At 39.6% G+C, this 20,074-nt stretch overlaps 1 protein-coding gene across 2 annotated transcripts in view; it reads right to left on the bottom strand.

The window, feature by feature from the left end:
• The window catches only part of xkr4 (XK related 4), a 64,973-nt gene extending 50,609 nt beyond the window's left edge, over window positions 1-14,364 (bottom strand). The window contains exon 1 of one of the 2 annotated variants that reach the window (XM_081375330.1): window positions 13,625-14,364. In XM_081375330.1, the coding sequence (XP_081231456.1) occupies window positions 13,625-14,304 (680 nt within the window). In that variant the 5' untranslated portion in view covers window positions 14,305-14,364. The remainder of the gene's footprint in view (window positions 1-13,624) is intronic. The other variant, XM_081375331.1, reaches the window with a different exon arrangement.
• Between the last annotated feature and the right edge of the window lie 5,710 nt (window positions 14,365-20,074).

Below are 20,074 nucleotides of genomic sequence, written 5' to 3'. Positions count from 1 at the left end.
ATGCGGTTAACGGAGCCCCGCCCCCACCTGTCCCCACCCCCCCAATTTTACCCATTGTTCATAATTAACCAGAACAAATTGAAATTAAAACAATTGGTAAATCTGATAAATGACAGAGCAATTCATCACATCAGATATACTATTTAATGTTATATTTCAAAATGACAAATATACAAAAATATAACAAATTGCTCCAAACAGTTTGGAAAAACAAATCTTTTTGCATTTTGAATGTGTCTAGTCGAAATGGTATAATGATTTATTGTGTGGTGGGACATTGTGATAAATTACATATTAGAGTATTAAGGTGTGTGTTTGTGTGTGTACACAAGAGCAGGGCTGGACTGGGACAAAAAATCGGCCCGGGCATTTTGGCCCAGACTGGCCCACTATATGATCATAAACACCACCCATCTTTGCACGCCCTTAAATATATGCATACTCCTATTCCTTAAAACCACTAATGCCATGTAATGAGTGAGTATAGGAACAAGTGAGAGTTAACAGATGAAATAAGTAAAAATTTGACATTTATTAATACAGTTGAACTATACTCCACAGTGATGAATCCAAAAAACAAGCTATAAGCTGCATTGGCATACCGCAGGCTCTACACTTTCTCATCTCTCTCCTGGTCCTCCTCACTATCATCATCTGCAACAGGAGCTGATGAAGGTCAGAAAACATACTGTATATTTTGACACATTTTACAGTGTCTGCTTTAAGGGCCTGTTTCTATTGTTTCACGCTATTTCTCTGCACATTCCTTGCGTTTCTTCTCCATCTCGCTGACTATTTTGACAGATACACACTGACACTGCTGCACGCTCGCTCACTCGTTTAAAGTTGTGATTGAGCCAGCCCGGCGTCAATCAAGAAAAGAACCAATGGGCCGCTGATCTACGTGTTTCATGGGCTGGTCTGTCAGAAAAAGAAAAAAACTAACACTGACTTTTTTTTTTTGACCAATGCATTACACCGGGTGTTCGCGCGATGTTGTTGGTTACCTAGTAAAGAACGTACAGTGGCCGAGAATGTTCCATCAACTTCCGTGTGTTCGCGCATCTATGTTGCCTAGTTACGAATGCAATCTGGCCGTGAGATACGTGCTGGCGGCAGGAAACTTTGTGTGCCTGCGCCTCGCACACAACGTTATAAACCTTGCAGGACAATTTGGTTGGCATTGCTTTTTCAGCGTGAGAAATACACGGTGTGGTGTGTGAGCGTGTGAACTGGTTGAATTGCGTGTGTCTCACGGCCAATGCGTGAGACTTGAGAACCCTGTATTTATACTGTGATACTGCTATTGTGTTATTGGTATTGGGTCATATGTTTGGTAATAAAAAGTTAAACTGGCAAAAACAAACGTTTTTTTTCTCGGGGTCGGGGTGGGGGGCATCATAAAGGAATTATGCTTAGGGCACCAAAATGGCTAGAAGCGGCACTGGTCCCGACACACCGATCTTTAATCGTAAATGTCCAACATGTTGAATATATTTACTGAAGGGAGCGGATTGGAATCCACTGCTGCTTCAATGTATATGTAATGAGTGATTATAATCAAGGTATTAATCAATATTTTTGCTTCTAAATATCAAATGAGTTGAATGACTTCTCTGGAGATTTTACTTTGTTATAGAAGTTACTGAATTACTGAAATGTTCTTTTCATGTATTCTTTAATGTCTGTATTTGATATCTGAATGCAGTAACAGTGCTTGCCTAATTATCCCGGCTTCCAGAAATGAAATAGGGACTGGTTTTGTGTTTGAGAAAGGTCTTCAACATGTTAAAACACATAGGGGTCATTGAAGCCAATAGTTTAAGGGACCATTTCTTTGTTAAAGCCTATATTTTCCATTTAGACTAAAGTGTCCTATCCTGAGAGAAAGAACTTGTTATCTTGATGTTTTGAGATGAGACTCCTGTTTATAGTTAGAGCCTGGCCAAATCCAACCTTGGAAAAGATGTGTGTCGGTGTGTTTGTTAGTCTTCTTGGTTACAGGTTAAGGAACCACTGGCATTGTTGGAGATTGACTGAGTTGTTGTTCGGGACATGCTGGCACCCAGCAACCCAAATCCCCGACCTGGAAGGTCACGACGTGCCTAACTTCAGAGTCCGAATGTCAGCGGCATAATCTATGGAGATATGCTTCTGTCTATCTGTATATGTGTGGAACATTACTATGTTTATCAATTTCTTAGCCAATCAGAATCATTCAACCTGTAAGCAATGACGTAGCTTAGACTGTCACTCTGTAGATTGTCACATGGAATGAAAGAACACCCAATCAGAAAGCGAGCTGATGGAAGACGGAAGCATAACAAGACTTCATCCAAACCATTTTCTTTTTTCCCTGCAAATTTTCTGTAAAGCAGTCCAAACACTATTATTATCGTAATTAAACATTTGTTTACTCTAAAGTCACGCTTGACCATGAGAGATTTTGCCATTTCACATGTTCACAGTCAGGACTCTGGTTGTTTGTGAATGGAATCTGTTAGGCTGCGTTTACACCGGCACAAAACATTTTGTACTCACAGATTGGAGTCAGATGAGACAGATTGGAATTTGTTGCACGTGTGAGCAAAAACATCCGCACAAGATCCGATTTTTCCGATCTGAGCCAGATACATATCCGATATTTTAACATCCGACATACGTCTAAATACGTAGGCTATACGATTCCCCCTTGAATTTCAAGCCACCACAAGGTGAGGGCGACACGTTTGTTTTTTATAGCCGTATTATGAATCAGATGTGCCTGTATGCGCTTGCAGCTTTTTTATTGAGGTGGGAACTTTATACACACAGAAACATTCAGGAGCTGTTTTTTAATCTATAACCCATGAGTTTTATAAATAAAACAGCGTCACTACTTAAAGCTACATTATATTTCTCAAAATGAGGTGATAACTTTGCTGCAAATTAAACCAACAAGCTTCACTATTAGGCCTCTATCTTTCTGTCTCTCTCTCCCTATCTCTATTCATTCAAAATGTAATCTTACAGCGCTACTTTATTTCACTTCAGAATTCTAGATCTAACTAGCTGTCGATAAAGAAATTTGCGTTATTTTCCTGTATATTTCCGTTCGGTCAGAGTAAAGCATGCTAAGTAAAGCGATCACTGACAATGATTTAGGGCGGGAATTAACGTAGGCTTAACAGATATCGGATGCCTGTCTAAAGTGAATGTAAACAGGCGGGCCAAAAAAATCTGATATGGTCAAAAGATCGGATCTGTACATTAAGACTTGCAGTGTAAATGCAACCTTAGTGTGTGGTGTGCTGTCTTGGTCACAACACGGTGACGGCACCCCACACATTGTTTACTGTTCCTTTTTGCTGAGTCAACAGGTAACCTGACAAAAATGAGGCGATGAGAAGCAAATTGGTTAACTGAGTAATATTTAACTTTCTATCAGCATCTTAATCTTCATCTGATCACCGTCCACAAGCTAATTTTTCAGAGAAACCCATCCTGAAGTCGAATCCCAAAGGATCTGGATATGATAGGGCACAGAGCTGTTCTTTATTGACTTTGGCTGCTGAAGGGGGCTCCATTTCCACCTTCTCACTTATTTTCAGCTTCGAGTGAAGCAAAGGCTGTTAACATCCTGGTGTTGAGCCCCAAACAGCTTTTTTCATTATTATAGGGTTCAACAGAGGTCATCTACTGTACATCCTTCATAAAAGTACAGTTCAAGAGTGCCATTCTCTGCCATTTCTGTCTGAATGTGTAGCAATTTCACAGCTTATAAAAAAATTCTAGCAATCAGCAATAATTCTTTACCACCCACATAAATAATCAGGGACGAACAGTGTATTCAATACAAAATTAAACAAGTCAATAAGCATTAAAACACAACGGAGGGCATAAAAGCCTAAGCATGTAGAGGTGGTTTAAATTGCAGGCACATGATGAGGACCAATTATCATCTAATCTGGATCATACAGCATACCTAGAGGAATCAAAAGGGGGATATATATATATGCAATATCAGACTTCATATCCAAATGACTCAACCTTACCACAATACAAATGGCAATTCCTGATGAAAAAACGATTAAGTCTGAGCTTTTTTTCATAGAGTTGGATGACATGTATAAAAATAAATACAAATCATTAACATAGTCTAACACCCTCAGCCACCAGTCACCATTTCTCAGATAAGAGAAAGGTGAGGAAAGCTAGAAAATCAGTCCACAAACGCTTCAACTCAGGTCCTGCAAATATACATTACAGATGGAATCATTTTGAACTTGTTTGTTAGTTAAATTAACCATGCTCACAATTATAATTGTATTTTTCAACATTAATTATAAATGTGCGGTTGGGGTGTGGGTGTGAGAGAGGACATGCCAGGCGAGGTTGGACTGCAGGGCTGCATCTGGTGAGATGCCTCCTGATGTCTCCACCTCTAAACACCCAGCTCAGAGAAAACAGGTCATCAGCACCAGCACACTCAAACAATGGCTGCCGGGGGGGACTTGTCATGCCCAGCGCTCCGAGCAGATGCATTTGGACGATTTACTATCTAAAAATTAGAAACCAGTTATTTTATTCTACCCTGAGATATGCTGTCCTCTACTTGCATCAGCCTGAGCATTTGGGCCCTCCAATGTTCATCACTTCTCAGATTATTAAAAGCAAGAATGTATCTTGAGAGATGACACAGATTCTCTCTTTACAGCTCTACAAAGGCGAAAAAAAAATATCAAAACGAGCCTACAAAGTACTTTAAAATGTCTCAACCAACAACTGTAGCATTTCATCAATGTTTATCAATAGTGACAGGGGGAGACATAATAGCCAACAGGCTTGCACAGAAGCATCAAGCCAATTCAAACTAGGGATTTTTTTTTTACAAAGATATACTCTTAAATTTGAAATAAATGCTGTTCTTTTAAACTTTCTATTCAACAAAAAATTCTATAAAAAAAAGCAAGGTTTTAGTATTTGGGCAGCACAGCTGTTTTAAATTTTGATTCTTGACCACCAAATCAGCATTTAAGAAGAATCATGTGACACTGTATGCAATGGCAGTAATAGCATAACAGCAATAAAATACATTTTAAAAAATAGAAAACCGTTATTTTAATTGTAATAATTCCCAATTTTACTGTAGTTTTGATCAAATAAATGCAGCCTTACAGAGGGTAAGAGACTTTAACCGACCCCAAACTAGTGTGTGTATCGTACTTATATGTATATTTTTTTTTACGTTTTTTTTTAATAGTAAACATTATTCTCCCGGGTCTTAATTTAGTCAATCAAGCATCTTGGTGATGTTCCTGTAATTCTTCTGGATTTAGTCTGTCTCAGTTTTTTCTGTTTCTTCATGTAATCACAGACAGACTCGATGATGGGGAGATCAGATCTCTGTGTGGATCATACTGTTGTCAGACTTCTAGTGCATGCAAAAATATCACCGTATTATTACAATTAATGGAAAAAGGAATGTTTGAGAATGTAAACTATTTCCTACTGACACACTACAGCTAATGATATTAATAACTGGCTTAAAAAAAATTGGGGGGTGAAAATACTAATGTGCTTAAACTAATGTGCTTTATTTATCCACGTTTGGTTTTGTTAAATCTTGTCCCACAACAAAAAGCCTATCTGCTGGATAATGTCTCAACATACTCCTCTAAAACCTTAAAATATGACCACCAACTGCTAAGCTGTTTGGTGTCTCTGATGCTGATGGAATGAAATGACCCCCTCACATTCTCTATTATCCCGTTTCTCAGTGGAATTCCTGTTACTGGCATAAAATTGAGCTTTGTTAAAATGTTTGTATTGTTAGATGTGTTTTACAGTTCAATGAAAATTAGATTCTCACAAGAAGTTCATAGCCCAGCTGTAAGCAGCTATACACAGATCTGATCTCACTTACCTCTAATGTGAGAGCTGCTTCAAGACAGCCTGGAGTAATCTTTGTTCTTAAAGAGGCTTTAACTTTTATACTGCAAGTTTCTTTTTATTTTGTGATACTAAAAGTGATAATAAGCTTTTATCTCCTCAAGCTTGGTTCGATCAATAAAGATAAGTATATGTTTGCCTTGTAGGTTCCTACTACTACAAACTAGACTGTTTTTTGTGCTTTTTATGTTTGCTTTAGTTCGTCGTATTTTGTTTTGAGTGTTTGAGTTTGACATGAGTGCTATTATATCCCCTCCATTTTGATTTACTGTTTCTTTAAGTGTAATTCATGACAAGTGCAATGTGATTAAAAACATCTGATTATTAAAGGGATAGTTCACTTTGAAAATAAATTTTGGTATGTTTTAGCTTACCTCAAGGGCATCCAAGATGTAGGTGTCTTTTTTTCCGCAGTAGTTTCAATTTGGATATTTTTAGGTCAAACCGTTCTTGTCTGTCAGTCATATAATGCAGGTCGATGGTCACTGTATCAAAACACAAGCACAGAGTCCAAATTAAAACAATTCCCCATCGTCCAAATTAAACAATTCCCCATCGCAAGTACACATTGACGGCCTAAGACACGAAACGAGCGGTTTGTGTGAGAAAACGAACAGTATTTATATCGTTTTTACCTCTTGTAACACAGCACACGTCCAAATGATCTGACGGCGCGGGCGGGTATAGTGTATACATAGATGTCGCCTTGGCTACGGTTTCGTTCCAATGAACTGTAGTAGCAAAGGCGACATCTAGTGTATACATCTATACCCGCTCGCGGGCGGGTATAGATATATACACTAGATGTCGCTTGGCTACGGTTTCGTTCCAATGAACTGCGTAGCCAAGGCGACATCTATGTATATACATCTATACCGCCCGCGCCGTCAGATCATTTAGACGTGTGCTGTTTTCAAGAGATAACAACGATATAAATACTGTTCGTTTTCTCACACAAACCGCTCGTTTCGTGTCTTAGGCCGTCAATGTGTACTTGCGATGGGGAATTGTTTAATTTGGACGATGGGGAATTGTTTTAATTTGGACTCTGTGCTTGTGTTTTGATACAGTGACCATCGACCTGCATTATATGACTGACAGACAAGAACGGTTTGACCTAAAAATATCAAAATTGAAACTACTGCGGAAACAAAGACACCTACATCTTGGATGCCCTTGAGGTAAGCTAAAACATATCAAAAATTAATTTCAAAGTGAACTATCCCTTTAATACTCGCCTAACTGGTGTGTTGACATCTCTCAGAGAACACACTTCACAGAGGATCTCGGCTTAAAATAAGACCAGATTTAAATGAGAACTTATGAAATTAGGCACAGTGTTCTGCATGCTTAAGCGTAATGGCTCATTAATTCGACCCTTAAGTGTAAATTCTGGACTGGTCTAATGCATGTTCCTCCGTGCCAATACCTGCCACCTTGCTTCTAAATTATAGGCTACATGTTGCCTGTACTCTCTCTCTCAGTGAGATGTGGCAGACAGTGTGGGTGGGAGGATGGGTGACATAGAACTAAATAGCAATGGCCTGGTTCAGCTGTGCCATTTGTTTGCATTGCTATACATAAAATCACACTCATTGGCATAAATCTCCATGTTTAACTTAATTATGGTAATTTAGGCTTTTACCATACCTAATATGGTAAAATTAGGCTTCACTGGAGAACTGATGCTTCGAAAGGAGCCTCTTTACAGTTGATATAAGGACCCCATTTTACACCTTGGCTTCATAACACAAGCAGTTACCCAGATAACTAAAGCCCCTTTCACACAGCGCAATGATCCCGGCAAATTGCGGGGAAATTGCCAGAATGCCTTCTGTGTGAACGCAAAGACGAACCGGGATTGATGCCGGGTTGGGTACCTAGTAACATTGCGGTGTTCAGTCCCGGAACGCGCGCTGTGTGAACAAAAGCCATAATAATGCCGTGTCGTAGTGATGACGCTGAAGCCGGGATCGTTCGCCAGCTGTGAAATGGTACGTAATGCGCAAGTTTATGATCGAATCAGAGAAAAAAAAATGTACAAGCGTGGTTTCTCTCAAGAGAAATCGCAGCTCATAAGCAAAGACGCTAATGAGACATTAAGTCACATCAATGTCACGTGTCTTTACGGGATTTTTACGGTTTGTGTGTGAACGCACTCTCTGATTCCGGAAAATCACTGGCAGTGTGAATGAACCAAAATCAAACGAACCCGGGTCAAATCGCGGGTCACTTTATCCGTGTATTTTCCGGAATCTCTGTGTGAAAGGGGCTTAAGAATGTTTTGCTAATGTTCCCATTATGTTATGAACACATTATTTCTGAAATGTTCTCTAAACGTTTAAAATGCCCAGTTTTTAAAATGCTTTAAAGTGTTTTATTTCTTGGTTATGAGAACATTAAGGAAACATTGATTCCGTTTTATCATTCTCCAAACATTATAGGAATGTTACTTCTGAATGCTTTCTGAAACAAGTAGTAACATTTAAAAAAAAAAAAAAAATGTTAGATGAACGTCTAGCTAAAACATTTCAGAAAAAAACACACTCCATAAATACTGTTTTGAGAACATTATTGTTCTCGTCCAGGCCCTGGTCATATCTAGGCTTGATTACTGCAATGTTATTCTGGCTGGACTTTTATCATGTGCAACTAAACCTCTGCAAATGTTCCAGAACGCCGCAGCTTGTCTTGTCTTCAACGAGCCAAAAAGGGCCCACGTCACTCCTCTGTTCATCTCTCTGCACTGGCTACCACTCGCTGCTCGCGTCAAGATCAAGGCATTGACGCTTGCTTACAGATCTATCACAGGGTCAGCTCCCTTCTACTTTCACTCGCTCCTACGAGTCTACATCCCTACCAGAAGCCTACGATTGATCAATGAGCGACGGCTCATGGTTCCACCACGGAGAGCCACAAAATCACTTTCCAGAACATTCTCATTCACGGTTCCATGCTGGTGGAATGCTCTCCCAACCCTCATCCGGAATGCAGAATCCCCGGCAACATTCAAAAGACAACTGAAAACTCATCTCTTCCGTGAGCACTTAACCTCATAAAAAAAATAGAGTCCTTTAATTCTCCCTTGTCGGGCTTATGCTACTGTGAACAATGCCTGAACTTTGTATTTTGAGCACTTCTTGCGTTGTTTTTACCTTTTCACGATGACTCGCTTAACTTAGCCCTAAATTGTAAGTGGCTTTGGACAAAAGCGTCTGCTAAATGACTAAATGTAAAATGTAAATGTAAAACATTATTAAAGACCAGAAAACTTTGAACAAATGTTCTATTAATGTTACTGGAAGAATGTTTGTTCACAACTTTAGGAAACCCTTGCCAGAATGTTAGCTGAGCATGTTCCCTGTTAGCTGGGTATTATCCATCTTTGGTTACTTTCTGTATTACATCAATACTACCATCAATAAAATATTAGCTGAGCGACTGCAATGAAGTGCAGTGTCTATGTGACCTGCACCCATGTTCTTTACCAGACGAGTATATGGTCATCATGGAGGGGAAAAGCATGGGACGTTAATAACCCCAGTGCCAAGTAGACTCCTACTGTGTGACCATAAATGCTTCATACTTTATTCAGACCCATATACATGCATATACACAGCATGTAGTCAATAACAAATGGCAAGCACACAGTGGTTTGGTGCATGCTGCTCATTTGCAGTGCAATTATGTAGACCACAATCAGCAAGACTTCACATGCAGAAACACATAAACAGAATGGCTTTCAAAATGATAAGGGGCTTAATTAATTACCTGCAATTAAAAATAATTAACTTGTAAGACATTTGAAAGGAATAAGACAGTGGTTTATGTGTGGATATGAATTTCATAAATATGCAGTGGTCTTAAGATGGAATTCATATCTCCTGACTTTAGTTTGTCTACTAAAGGCCAATTCACACAGCTGGTCGGCATCTGTCGGCCTTCAGCACTCTTCAGAGCATTTAAAAGTACATTCGCAGCAGATAGACACAAGTGCAGTTATACTGAAGCTTTGGAAACAAAACCAATGATTCAAAAACAAAAATATAAAAGGGAGGTGAGCAACGCTACGCATTTTTCTGCCTTCTCCTGCGCTGTCGTTACCAAGCAACGGGGTAAATAGCTGCTGCTTTAATGATGCAAACACACCGCGGTTTGGACCCAAATAATATAATACGAGTTAACACAGTCCAGCGGGGGCAGGGGGAGGGGGGAGCAATTGAACTCGGGTTCGGAGCAGGTAATCAAACCAAGTATGAAAGCACCCTAAGGGTTAGTTCACCCAAAAATTGAAATGTTACCATCATTTACTCAACCTCATGTCATTCCAAACTCATAAGACTTTTGTTAATCTTCAAAACACAAATTAAGATATCTTTAATGAAACCGGAGAGGTTTCTGTCCCTCCATTGAAAGTTCAGGTAGGCTAACAAAAACGTAAAAGATCAAAAAAATTATAAAAGGTGACAAAACAAATCCATATTAAGCATATTAGGGCTGTCACAATTTCTTGATTATATTCGAGTGCTGGATTTTAAAAAATCCTGGATTTCAATTTACCCGTGCCGATACCGGTGTTGTGCCGAATTTCGATTCCCTGCCAAATTATTACCCCCCTCGTTGAATCAGTACCTGATTGCCTAACCCTAACCCCTTCCCCACAACTAATCCTAAACCTACCAATACTAGGGAGGTAATAATTTGGCAGGTGTCAGAATTCGGCACAACACTGGCAAAATACCCGAAGTGGTGCATTCCATGGATAAGAATTCGAGCAGTTTAATCCAGACTTGGTGTGAACGCTGCCATCTGAACCCTGGTGTGCACCAAGTGGGGCGAGAGCCCTGAAAAGGTGGGTCTCGGTCTGCTTCCAAACAAACTCTAGAGCGAAGAGTGAAATATGAACGCAATACGGACCAAAGACATCTTACGAAACAAAAACAGGATGTGATGTCACAAGATATGACTCTAAAAAGGACAGAATGCTAAAAGCATACCAGTTTTTTCTCGTCATAGGACATACGTTGCCCATCACAGTTCGGTACAGATCTTCGTTTGTGTGTGTAACAGAGGAATTCCTGGTGCTGCTTTGACTTCTTCACACATTTCAAGCTCTTCACGAGTTCTGAAGTGATAAAAATACCATCATATGTACGCACATACAACAAGCGCATTTAGCCCAGCACACAGAATTGTTTCTGATGCTTGTTTATATATGAATAAAAGCCTAAATTAAATCTGTTCATCATATTAAGCATCATATCTCTTCACAAGACTAAGAATTTATTCCGCTTGATTCATATGGTTTAATTTTACGGCACCTTTATAACCTTTTTGGATCTTTTAAGTTTTGGTTCCCTGGATTTTTAATGGAGAGACAGAAGCCGTTTTAGGGTTACGTATATAACCCTATAAAGAGTTACTGTGCCAGGTTGCCATGCTTCAGAAATGCCTAAGCATCTTCCTTCAGATAATTTTAGTCTTTACTTAAGTGCTGTATGTAAGACAAGGATTCAAGACATGATTTTAGTCCATGGAAAAACAAGTCTAGCAGCTTAACAAGAAATTCTAGAGTCTAGAATGTATGAGAAAAAAAAATGCAAATTACAAAATTAAAGTCTCAAAACAATAAAAATTAAAAATATTTTCAAAGCAAAGTGCATTAACCACACAGAGTCTTTAATACTGGCCAAGTAACAGAATAGCTAACTTCTGTTCAAAAATGAAAATATTTCACTTGTTGAGTATTTTAATTGACATTAAATCTATTGTTAATAAAAACTTTTTTACGTAAGTTTTGTACTTTTAAGCATTAAAAAAAAAAAACCTATAAATTTATGCATAATAAATAGTCCGACTTTGTATAAAAGTGCTTTTCCACCATGGGTGCCGAATGATTTTGAGCTCAGAGAGAAAAACGTGAATCGGTAGAGATTTCTCAGCACGGTCAGATAACCATGCTTTAGTGATGTGGAGACTCAAAAATGCATGTTCACAATACATTCAAATGTTAATTTCGCAGCACCACAATGAAAAAAACCTGTGTCAAACAGCTCAGATATACAGGATGGCATGATTCAGCAACAATGGTTGAAAAATCTATCATGTCAACCTAAAATCTCTTTATGCATGTGTATTCCTTTGAATTAAAGGTCATATGTAAGTGCTTGTAAAAAAATACTTTTATGCAATACAACAGTTAGAGGTTTAGAGGTTTCTCAATCCTACAGGGTTTTTCCTGCACACTACTATGGGAATACATAATTATATATTATATAGGCTACATCAATATGTGACAACTAAATGTAGCCTAGACCTTCACCTTGCACAATCAATCTCCAATTCTATCACTTAGCCTGACACATTTCCTTTGTTGATTATCAAGAACTTTATTAGTGAAGCGAGCTTTTTTTAAATTGCTTTTCTTTGTGAGATGTCCCCAGACTGGTGAACCTTTGCACAGTGCCACGTGCAGCGCATGTCTCAACAATCCTCCCCCTCTGAGAGAAGCCTAAACAATGTGACACCAACAGGATGACACAAAAAAAGAAAAAGAAAAATAACCCGCCAAGGTTTTTTTCATTCCATTCAGCTTTCCCACTACTAGCTTTTAATTAATTAGCAAATAGCGACTCCCGCCGAACAACATTCTTTAAACTCAGAGCTGACTGGACACAAATATGGGAGCCCAAACCAAACCAGCTGTAAGACAGCAGATTGCATCCATTCTACTCTGAAAATACCTCATCTGTAAGTAATGACAGCGGCGTGTGATTTCATAATGGTGTCTTTAAGGCTGATCACAACGTACCTCATCTTTGCAATCACTATTATAAATTAGACAATAGCTTTGATGGCCTCATTCCAATTTAGCAATTCCACATCCTTTGCTGTTTGGACAGCATCCACATACAACCCTCAGGGTCAAAGACTTGAGTACATGGAATATCACTCTATTGAACATGCTGATCAGAACTCATTCAGCCTTCGAAGACCCTGATGGGCTGACGCTGTGAAACTGAATAGGTTTCTGTGATCCCGTTCATTAGCTCTGTCACTGATGTAAGCATTGAGTACAACTATGGGCAAATGAATGTATTGACCTGCAAAGAGAATGCAACTTCATGGGTGAGCCAATAACCTCATGCACCGTAAGATGCCACCAGGGAAATATTTGCAACTACTTTTCATACAAGGCAATCAATAACCCACTAATAGCATTTAGTTCTCCATGAGGTTTATTCTCAATTACATTAATAATGGATTTGAAAGGAATGAGTCAATGAACGTCTACACTATTCTCATGAACTCTTCAGCCATTCGAGCTCGTTTCAATCCAGAAATCTTTTTTCATTGTGTAAGTCAGGTCACCTAAAAATAAAACACTACAAGTGCTTACTTTCCTTGCTCTGTTGCAAGATAGATGCCAAGCATTTTATGATCCACCATGAATATGAGCATGAGTTTTACAGTGAAAACAGGATGATAAATTAGCTCTCCAGCCTACACAATGTGTGTGTGTGTGTGTGTAGGCCTTAACGTGTCAACCAGTCCAAACTCAAGAACATGCTTGGAGTGTGTCATTCAACCACGCTGCTCTAAACAAAATACGTGATGCATTTTTAAGAGGAAAGCAATAAAAACGCGACCTCAGCTCTTCAAATCACAAGTGCCACTGAAAATAATAGCTTACCTCCAGATTTGTCCGAGCTGTAAGATGTGAATGACGGACTGCAACAGCCAGATACAGAGGGAACAGGATGCTGTGCGTGTCTTACTATTCCGGGCTGCAGTAGCACTGTTGCTGCTGTTGCTTGTGGTGTTGCTCTTGCTCGCCGTGGACGCCTGTCTTTGAGGCGTAGACGGGTGGGCTCCAACGTCTCCGTGCGAAGCGGAGCAGCTGAGCAGCTTCCCATCCATGTGAGAGCAGCTCGCCGCGCCGCCGCCGGAGCTCTCCTCGGTGCTAAAATCATGCACGAACCATCGGAAACTGAAGACCTGCACTGAGAACGAGCCGAGCACCACAAAAAACAGCGTAAGCCCGAACCACCAGTAGTCGCGGCGGAGGTAATAGTCGACAGAAAGCCAAACATCAGTGCCCACATCCGCGAAATACACCGTCACTGCGGCGAGGATCCACAGGCAGTCCCAGACCGTGTATTTCTGCTGCTCCCTGCTGAGGCGGAGACATGTCGAATTTGAGCCACAGCACCGCGACTCGCCGTTAACGAAGTCCGCCTCTCCGGTTCCAGAATCCGGCTGCGATCCCGGAGCGAGCCCTTGAACCGAACCCGAGTGATCCGAATTCTGCAAAGGCGTAAATGCTACATCGCTCTTTTTCATCTTTAGCACCCCGTCAGATTTCGCGGCCATTGTAGCAGCTTTGTCTTCCCACCGTTTTCGCGTCTTCTCCTCGGCTTCTCTATTCCAGGCGAAGAGACACTGGGCTGGGCGACCTCCTCTTCCGCCAGCTACAGCGCCGCCTGCTCATAACAAAGCAACACTTCCTTTCGGTAGCGGGTACGAACCATATGCTCTCCCATGGCTCCTACTTAAAACTATGACATCATTGCTTTGCAACTCTTCTTCAGGCGCACATCATGGTGTTCAATATCCAGCTATTGCAGCACAGCCTTTTGCTAACTCCACATTCGTGCATAAAAAATTATGTCTACGGCAGCGGTACAGTGACTGCTCGGTTGCTATGGCATTTGTAATCGTGCAGTTTCGATTCGAATTCCACCCAAAATTGAACACCCTGTCTAGAGCGGAGACAAGCGGCGCGTTAAAAAGTAAATAGCTCCTATAATAAAAACTAGGAAGCGTCCGTTGTGGCGGTTTTCTATTTTTCACGCGTTGCACATCTACTGCAGACACTTTATCATTCCTAAACCGTCTGAAAGAAAATTATTTTAGTAACAAATATTCTATATTTCTGTGAATTGTATTCGTTAATTTTTTTTAATACTTTTGACCTTTCAAACCCAGATGGGGACGTTTCTATTTGTTTCAGAATAGTATGCAGTTGTATCAATGCTAACATAATAGGCTATTATTAATAATAATTATCATTATTATTATATAATTAAATTTTGTATACAAATGCAATGGATTTCCGTTAAAGTTGGATACGAGTTATCCATCCATGTAACAGTTGCTGAAGTCAACGAGATTACAAATGATTTGTCCGTGTTTTAGTAACGTTCTATTATAACGTGCAGCTTCGACGTTCACAGTAGACAGACTCAATCCGTTGCGTTATCGGTAAATAAATATAAGCCGTATTGTCACATTTAAATCTAAACAATAACAATGGGCATTTTTGCCACCAGCTAAGAGAACATAGGCTAAATAAACCTGTAAAAAAAAAATCTTACAAACGCGTTCTCGTATCGTATAATGGTTAGAGGTTCAGCACCACGGAAAGCTCCCAGTCTCAGTTCATTATTATGTCTCATTGTGGGCCATGCAGAAGGTCCGCCATAAACAACGAGTCGCGTCTGAGCTCCATATATCACGAAGGACGCTCCAGTGCCATCAGGCGTATTGTGCTGGGTGGGCTAACTGGCGTCATTACTGAATTTATTGGCACCCTTGAGTACGGCGATGTATTGTCGACACGCCCTCTGCTCGCCGGTTACACTTAAAGCGAGTGGCTGCTTTGAAAAACAGCCACTATGAGTGACACACACTGAATGGTGTTAAGATATTGTATTGATTCAAGTTTAACGGGGACAAAATTAGCATATTACACCAGCATATGCTGCCAGGTAAGGATCACATGAATTAATGAGGTACATCGCCCACAAAAATACGTTAGAAAAGATAAATCAGCGAGGCTCTGACGTAAGCAGCTCTAACACTGATTGCCACGATCTAATCACGCCTCAGGTCTTAAACTTCTCATGCTGTTTGGGATTGGGCACTGGAACAGATGGCGTCAAACCGTCAACATAAGTGGGCTGTCGTGAATCGACTTCAATAATAGACTGGCAATGGCATCAGAGATGCAACAGAGATTAAATACACAATATAATTATATATATATAGACTAGATTACGTCAGGCCAACGTAACTTCGCGAGATAGAGCATTTTGACAAATTTACAAACTAACTTTATTTAAATACTGCTGAAACTTTTGAAACAACAAAGTGAGAAGGACAGCAAACAACAAAGTTAGAGGGAAATATACATTTGAATATTGAATATTTTTACCAGCTTTTAGTTCCGCATAATACAGCCAGGCCCTTCAATGGCCAAGCCACTCTGCCTGTGTGTTACCTGAGCTTCAGAAATGATGCCATCTGTCATCTTCAGACAGGCAGGGGTTAGCAGCCTGTGGTGACGTGTGGGCAATGTTTTAGCAGGTCCATTTCAGGCCCCACTGACACACAGACTGCCATCACCTGTTGTCAGTGCTGAGTAATGATTGAGATGTAATCTGGATTATGTAAAATGTCAAAAATAAAGTACTTGTAATTAGATGATTACATTTTAAAATACTATTAAATCAGACTACAGTTACTTTTCTATTGATTACATGATTAAACATTCTTCTCACAATGGCAACATTATTCCCGATTCATTGATTCTACTTCTTCCTTTCTAAAGAAGTCTACTGCTTATATGTTCAGAAGGTCTTCCAGGTTTGTAAAATTGCACGCACAGACACGACACTGACAACTGAGACCCACACAGCGTTTGATCACTGGATTTACAAAAATCATTCACTTTTAAGATAGGGTGACCAACCGTCCTGTTTTCCCAGGACATGTCCTGTTTTCACGTCCTGTCCTGGCCGTCCTGTCTGTTTTTTTATAAAGTGATGAAAATGTCCTGGTTTTCATTATTTTTCATTGGGCCATTAAGCGTGTAGGCCTACTTTAAATATACGCTTGCCTTTGCACACAAAACATATGAAACCGGCTTCGGCTTCGCCCCGTCTTGTTATAATCAGCGCGTTCCTCAATCCGATTCGCAGCGGCAAGCAGAGAGCACGTCAGAAAACAGAGGTGTGTGTGTGTGTGTGTGTGTGTGTTCATCTCAGCCTCATCATTGGTCTGTCACTGCTTGTCATTTCAAATATTCTGACATTGACCAATCAAATCAAAGTAGGCGGACTTTACGTTTACAGAATTTTAGCAGCGTGACTCGACGCTTCAGTTTGCGGTCAAGTGCGAGGTAAGATCATATAGACTGTAAAAAATAGGGTAAGATGTAACTAACAGCGTAAAAAAAAGCCCAAATGTAAATTCACAGATGATTTACAGAGAAAATTCCTGCGTTTTCATTTCGGTCGGGATCCGTGTAAAGCAGAATGCATGAACAGCAAAGCTGGCACGCACGTGTCAGTGTCAAATACAGGTGCTAGCGACCTAGAAGACCACATAAAGAAAGTATAGGCTACGAGAGAACAACAGGAGGATTGAATTATTATTATTTATTTTTTTACTTAAATAGTGTAGTAGATTTTTTATTTTAGCAGTAGATTTTTAACCTATGCTTATGGCAATGAAAAGAAATAGTGTCATCATGTAAAAGGTACAAGCTAAACCTTTTTTTTTAATAGTATTCTATTTTTGCGGGCCAAACATTGAATGGAAAGGATGTATTCCTTTATGTATTAAGTAAGGGATAATGTATAGTGAGCCGGTTGTTATAGTGAATAACAACACCGACAGGCTGAACGGGATTCCGACGCGAAGCGGAGGGATCTTGAATCAGCCTGAAGGGGTTGTTATTCACTATAACAACCGGCTCACTATACATTATCCCGCTTATTACATGGCTACCTACAAAATAAATAAATAATTTGCCGCGAATTATTGATTTAAAAAGGTGTTATTGATTTAAAAACGATTGTATTGCTTCCGCTAAAGAAAATAGTCCGTTCCGCGTCCATAGCAACGCGCTGTTTTTCATGGCAACGGTCTGTTATACTTCGCAGCGGTCTGTTATAAAGAAATAACAGACCGCATTCTATATTGGAATTCAGCCAAGCCATGTAATAAAGTACAATAACATAGGTTGTGGCCTATGTCACAACAAGGTTGTGAATGCATTTGTCAAGTATTTTTTGATGGTTTCACCCCAGCCACACCCCCACCCCTTAGCCACGCCTCCTCAAACCACGCCCCCGTCCTGTTTTCTGAAAACTAAAATATGGTCACCCTATTTTAAGAAGCGTTTTCTCAACATTATCTAATCAGCTCCTGATGAACATGAATTATTTGGACTCAGTGAGTCATTTAACTATGTATTCCATTTTTTCTTTTAAACACATTAAAATCATTTCATATTTACATGCAGTGCAGGGATTCCCCAACTTTTTTGTCAGCTGAACCTCAGCTCTAATATATTTACTTGAAGTAACCCCAGAGATATTAAGTTAACAAGTTGGGTCATTAATAAAATTAAATAATAATAATAATAATAATAAACAGTATGGTTCACAGTTCTCTGATGTCGGTTAATGGTCATATGACATGCAGTTAAACATTTAAAAAAAAAAATCTTTTTTGGTAAATAATTTTGATTGTTATTTTAAATTTGTATGACTTATAGCCTACTTAATAGCTTTTCATTAAATTCACAAACCCCTGCAGTTCCTTCATGAACCCCAGTCTGGGAAAGCCTGACATAATGTAATATTTAATGCACATCATGTTGTTGAAAACAAATAATGGAATATATTTTCTTTCTCTTATAAATCTAATATTGATATAAATCTAAATTTATATCAATATGGTACAAGATCATCCTATTCAAGTCAATGTGATTACAGAGTTAGGTCAAAAGTAATCAAAAAGTAGTCGGAATTTAATAAGAAGTACATTACTGACTACAATTTTAACTCCAGCACTGTCAGTTGTGGGCTTGAGCTGGTTCAAGCTTAGGCTGGTCCTGAATATCAGAGGCTGTCTGTGTTAGCTATTAAGAAGCGTTTTCTGCTCAGTGGAGACCGGCCTCCCCGCTACCTCAATATAATTACAGCTGTCTTCTCTTATTGATCTGAACAGGCTCTTTTCCTTGAGAAGACTGTACCAAGCTCCACAGCCCTTCATACTCAAACCAGCCATTTAAAGATTCAATCTTAATGACATCAGCGTATATATATATATATATATATATATATATATATAGAGATATATATAGAGATATATATAGAGATATATAGATATATAGATACAGTGCCTTGCGAAAGTATTCGGCCCCCTTGAACTTTTCGATCTTTTGCCACATTTCAGGCTACAAACATAAAGATATAAAACTGTAATTTTTTGTGAAGAATCAACAACAAGTGGGACACAATCATAAGGTGGAACGAAATTTATTGGATATTTCAAACTTTTTTAACAAATAAATAACTGAAAAATTGGGCGTGCAAAATTATTCGGCTCCTTTACTTTCAGTGCAGCAAACTCTCTTCAGAAGTTCAGTGAGGATCTCTGAATGATCCAATGATGACCTAAATGACTATTGATGATAAATAGAATTCACCTGTGTGTAATCAAGTCTCCGTATAAATGCACCTGCTCTGTGATAGTCTCAGAGGTCCGTTTAAAGCACAGAGAGCATCATGAAGAACAAAGAACACACCAGGCAGGTCCGAGATACTGTTGTGGAGAAGTTTAAAGCCGGATTTGGATACAGAAAGATTTCCCAAGCTTTAAACATCCCAAGGAGCACTGTGCAAGCGATAATATTGAAATGGAAGGAGTATCAGACCACTGCAAATCTACCAAGACCCGGCCGTCCCTCTAAACTTTCAGCTCATACAAGGAGAATACTGATCAGAGATGCAGCCAAGAGGCCCATGATCACTCTGGATGAACTGCAGAGATCTACAGCTGAGGTGGGAGACTCTGTCCATCGGACAACAATCAGTCGTATACTGCACAAATCTGGCCTTTATGGAAGAGTGGCAAGAAGAAAGCCATTTCTTAAAGATATCCATAAAAAGTGTCGTTTAAAGTTTGCCACAAGCCACCTGGGAGACACACCAAACGTGGAAGAAGGTGCTCTGGTCAGATGAAACCAAAATCGAACTTTTTGGCAACAATGCAAAACGTTATGTTTGGCGTAAAAGCAACACAGCTCATCACCCTGAACACACCATCCCCACTGTCAAACATGGTGGTG

This window comes from Scardinius erythrophthalmus (assembly GCF_964197995.2).
Source record: "Scardinius erythrophthalmus genome assembly, chromosome: 9".
In the NCBI taxonomy this organism is placed as follows: Eukaryota; Metazoa; Chordata; class Actinopteri; order Cypriniformes; family Leuciscidae; genus Scardinius; species Scardinius erythrophthalmus.
The sequence above is the reverse complement of the archived record's forward strand: the minus strand, read 5'-3'. Positions and strand labels throughout refer to the sequence as shown.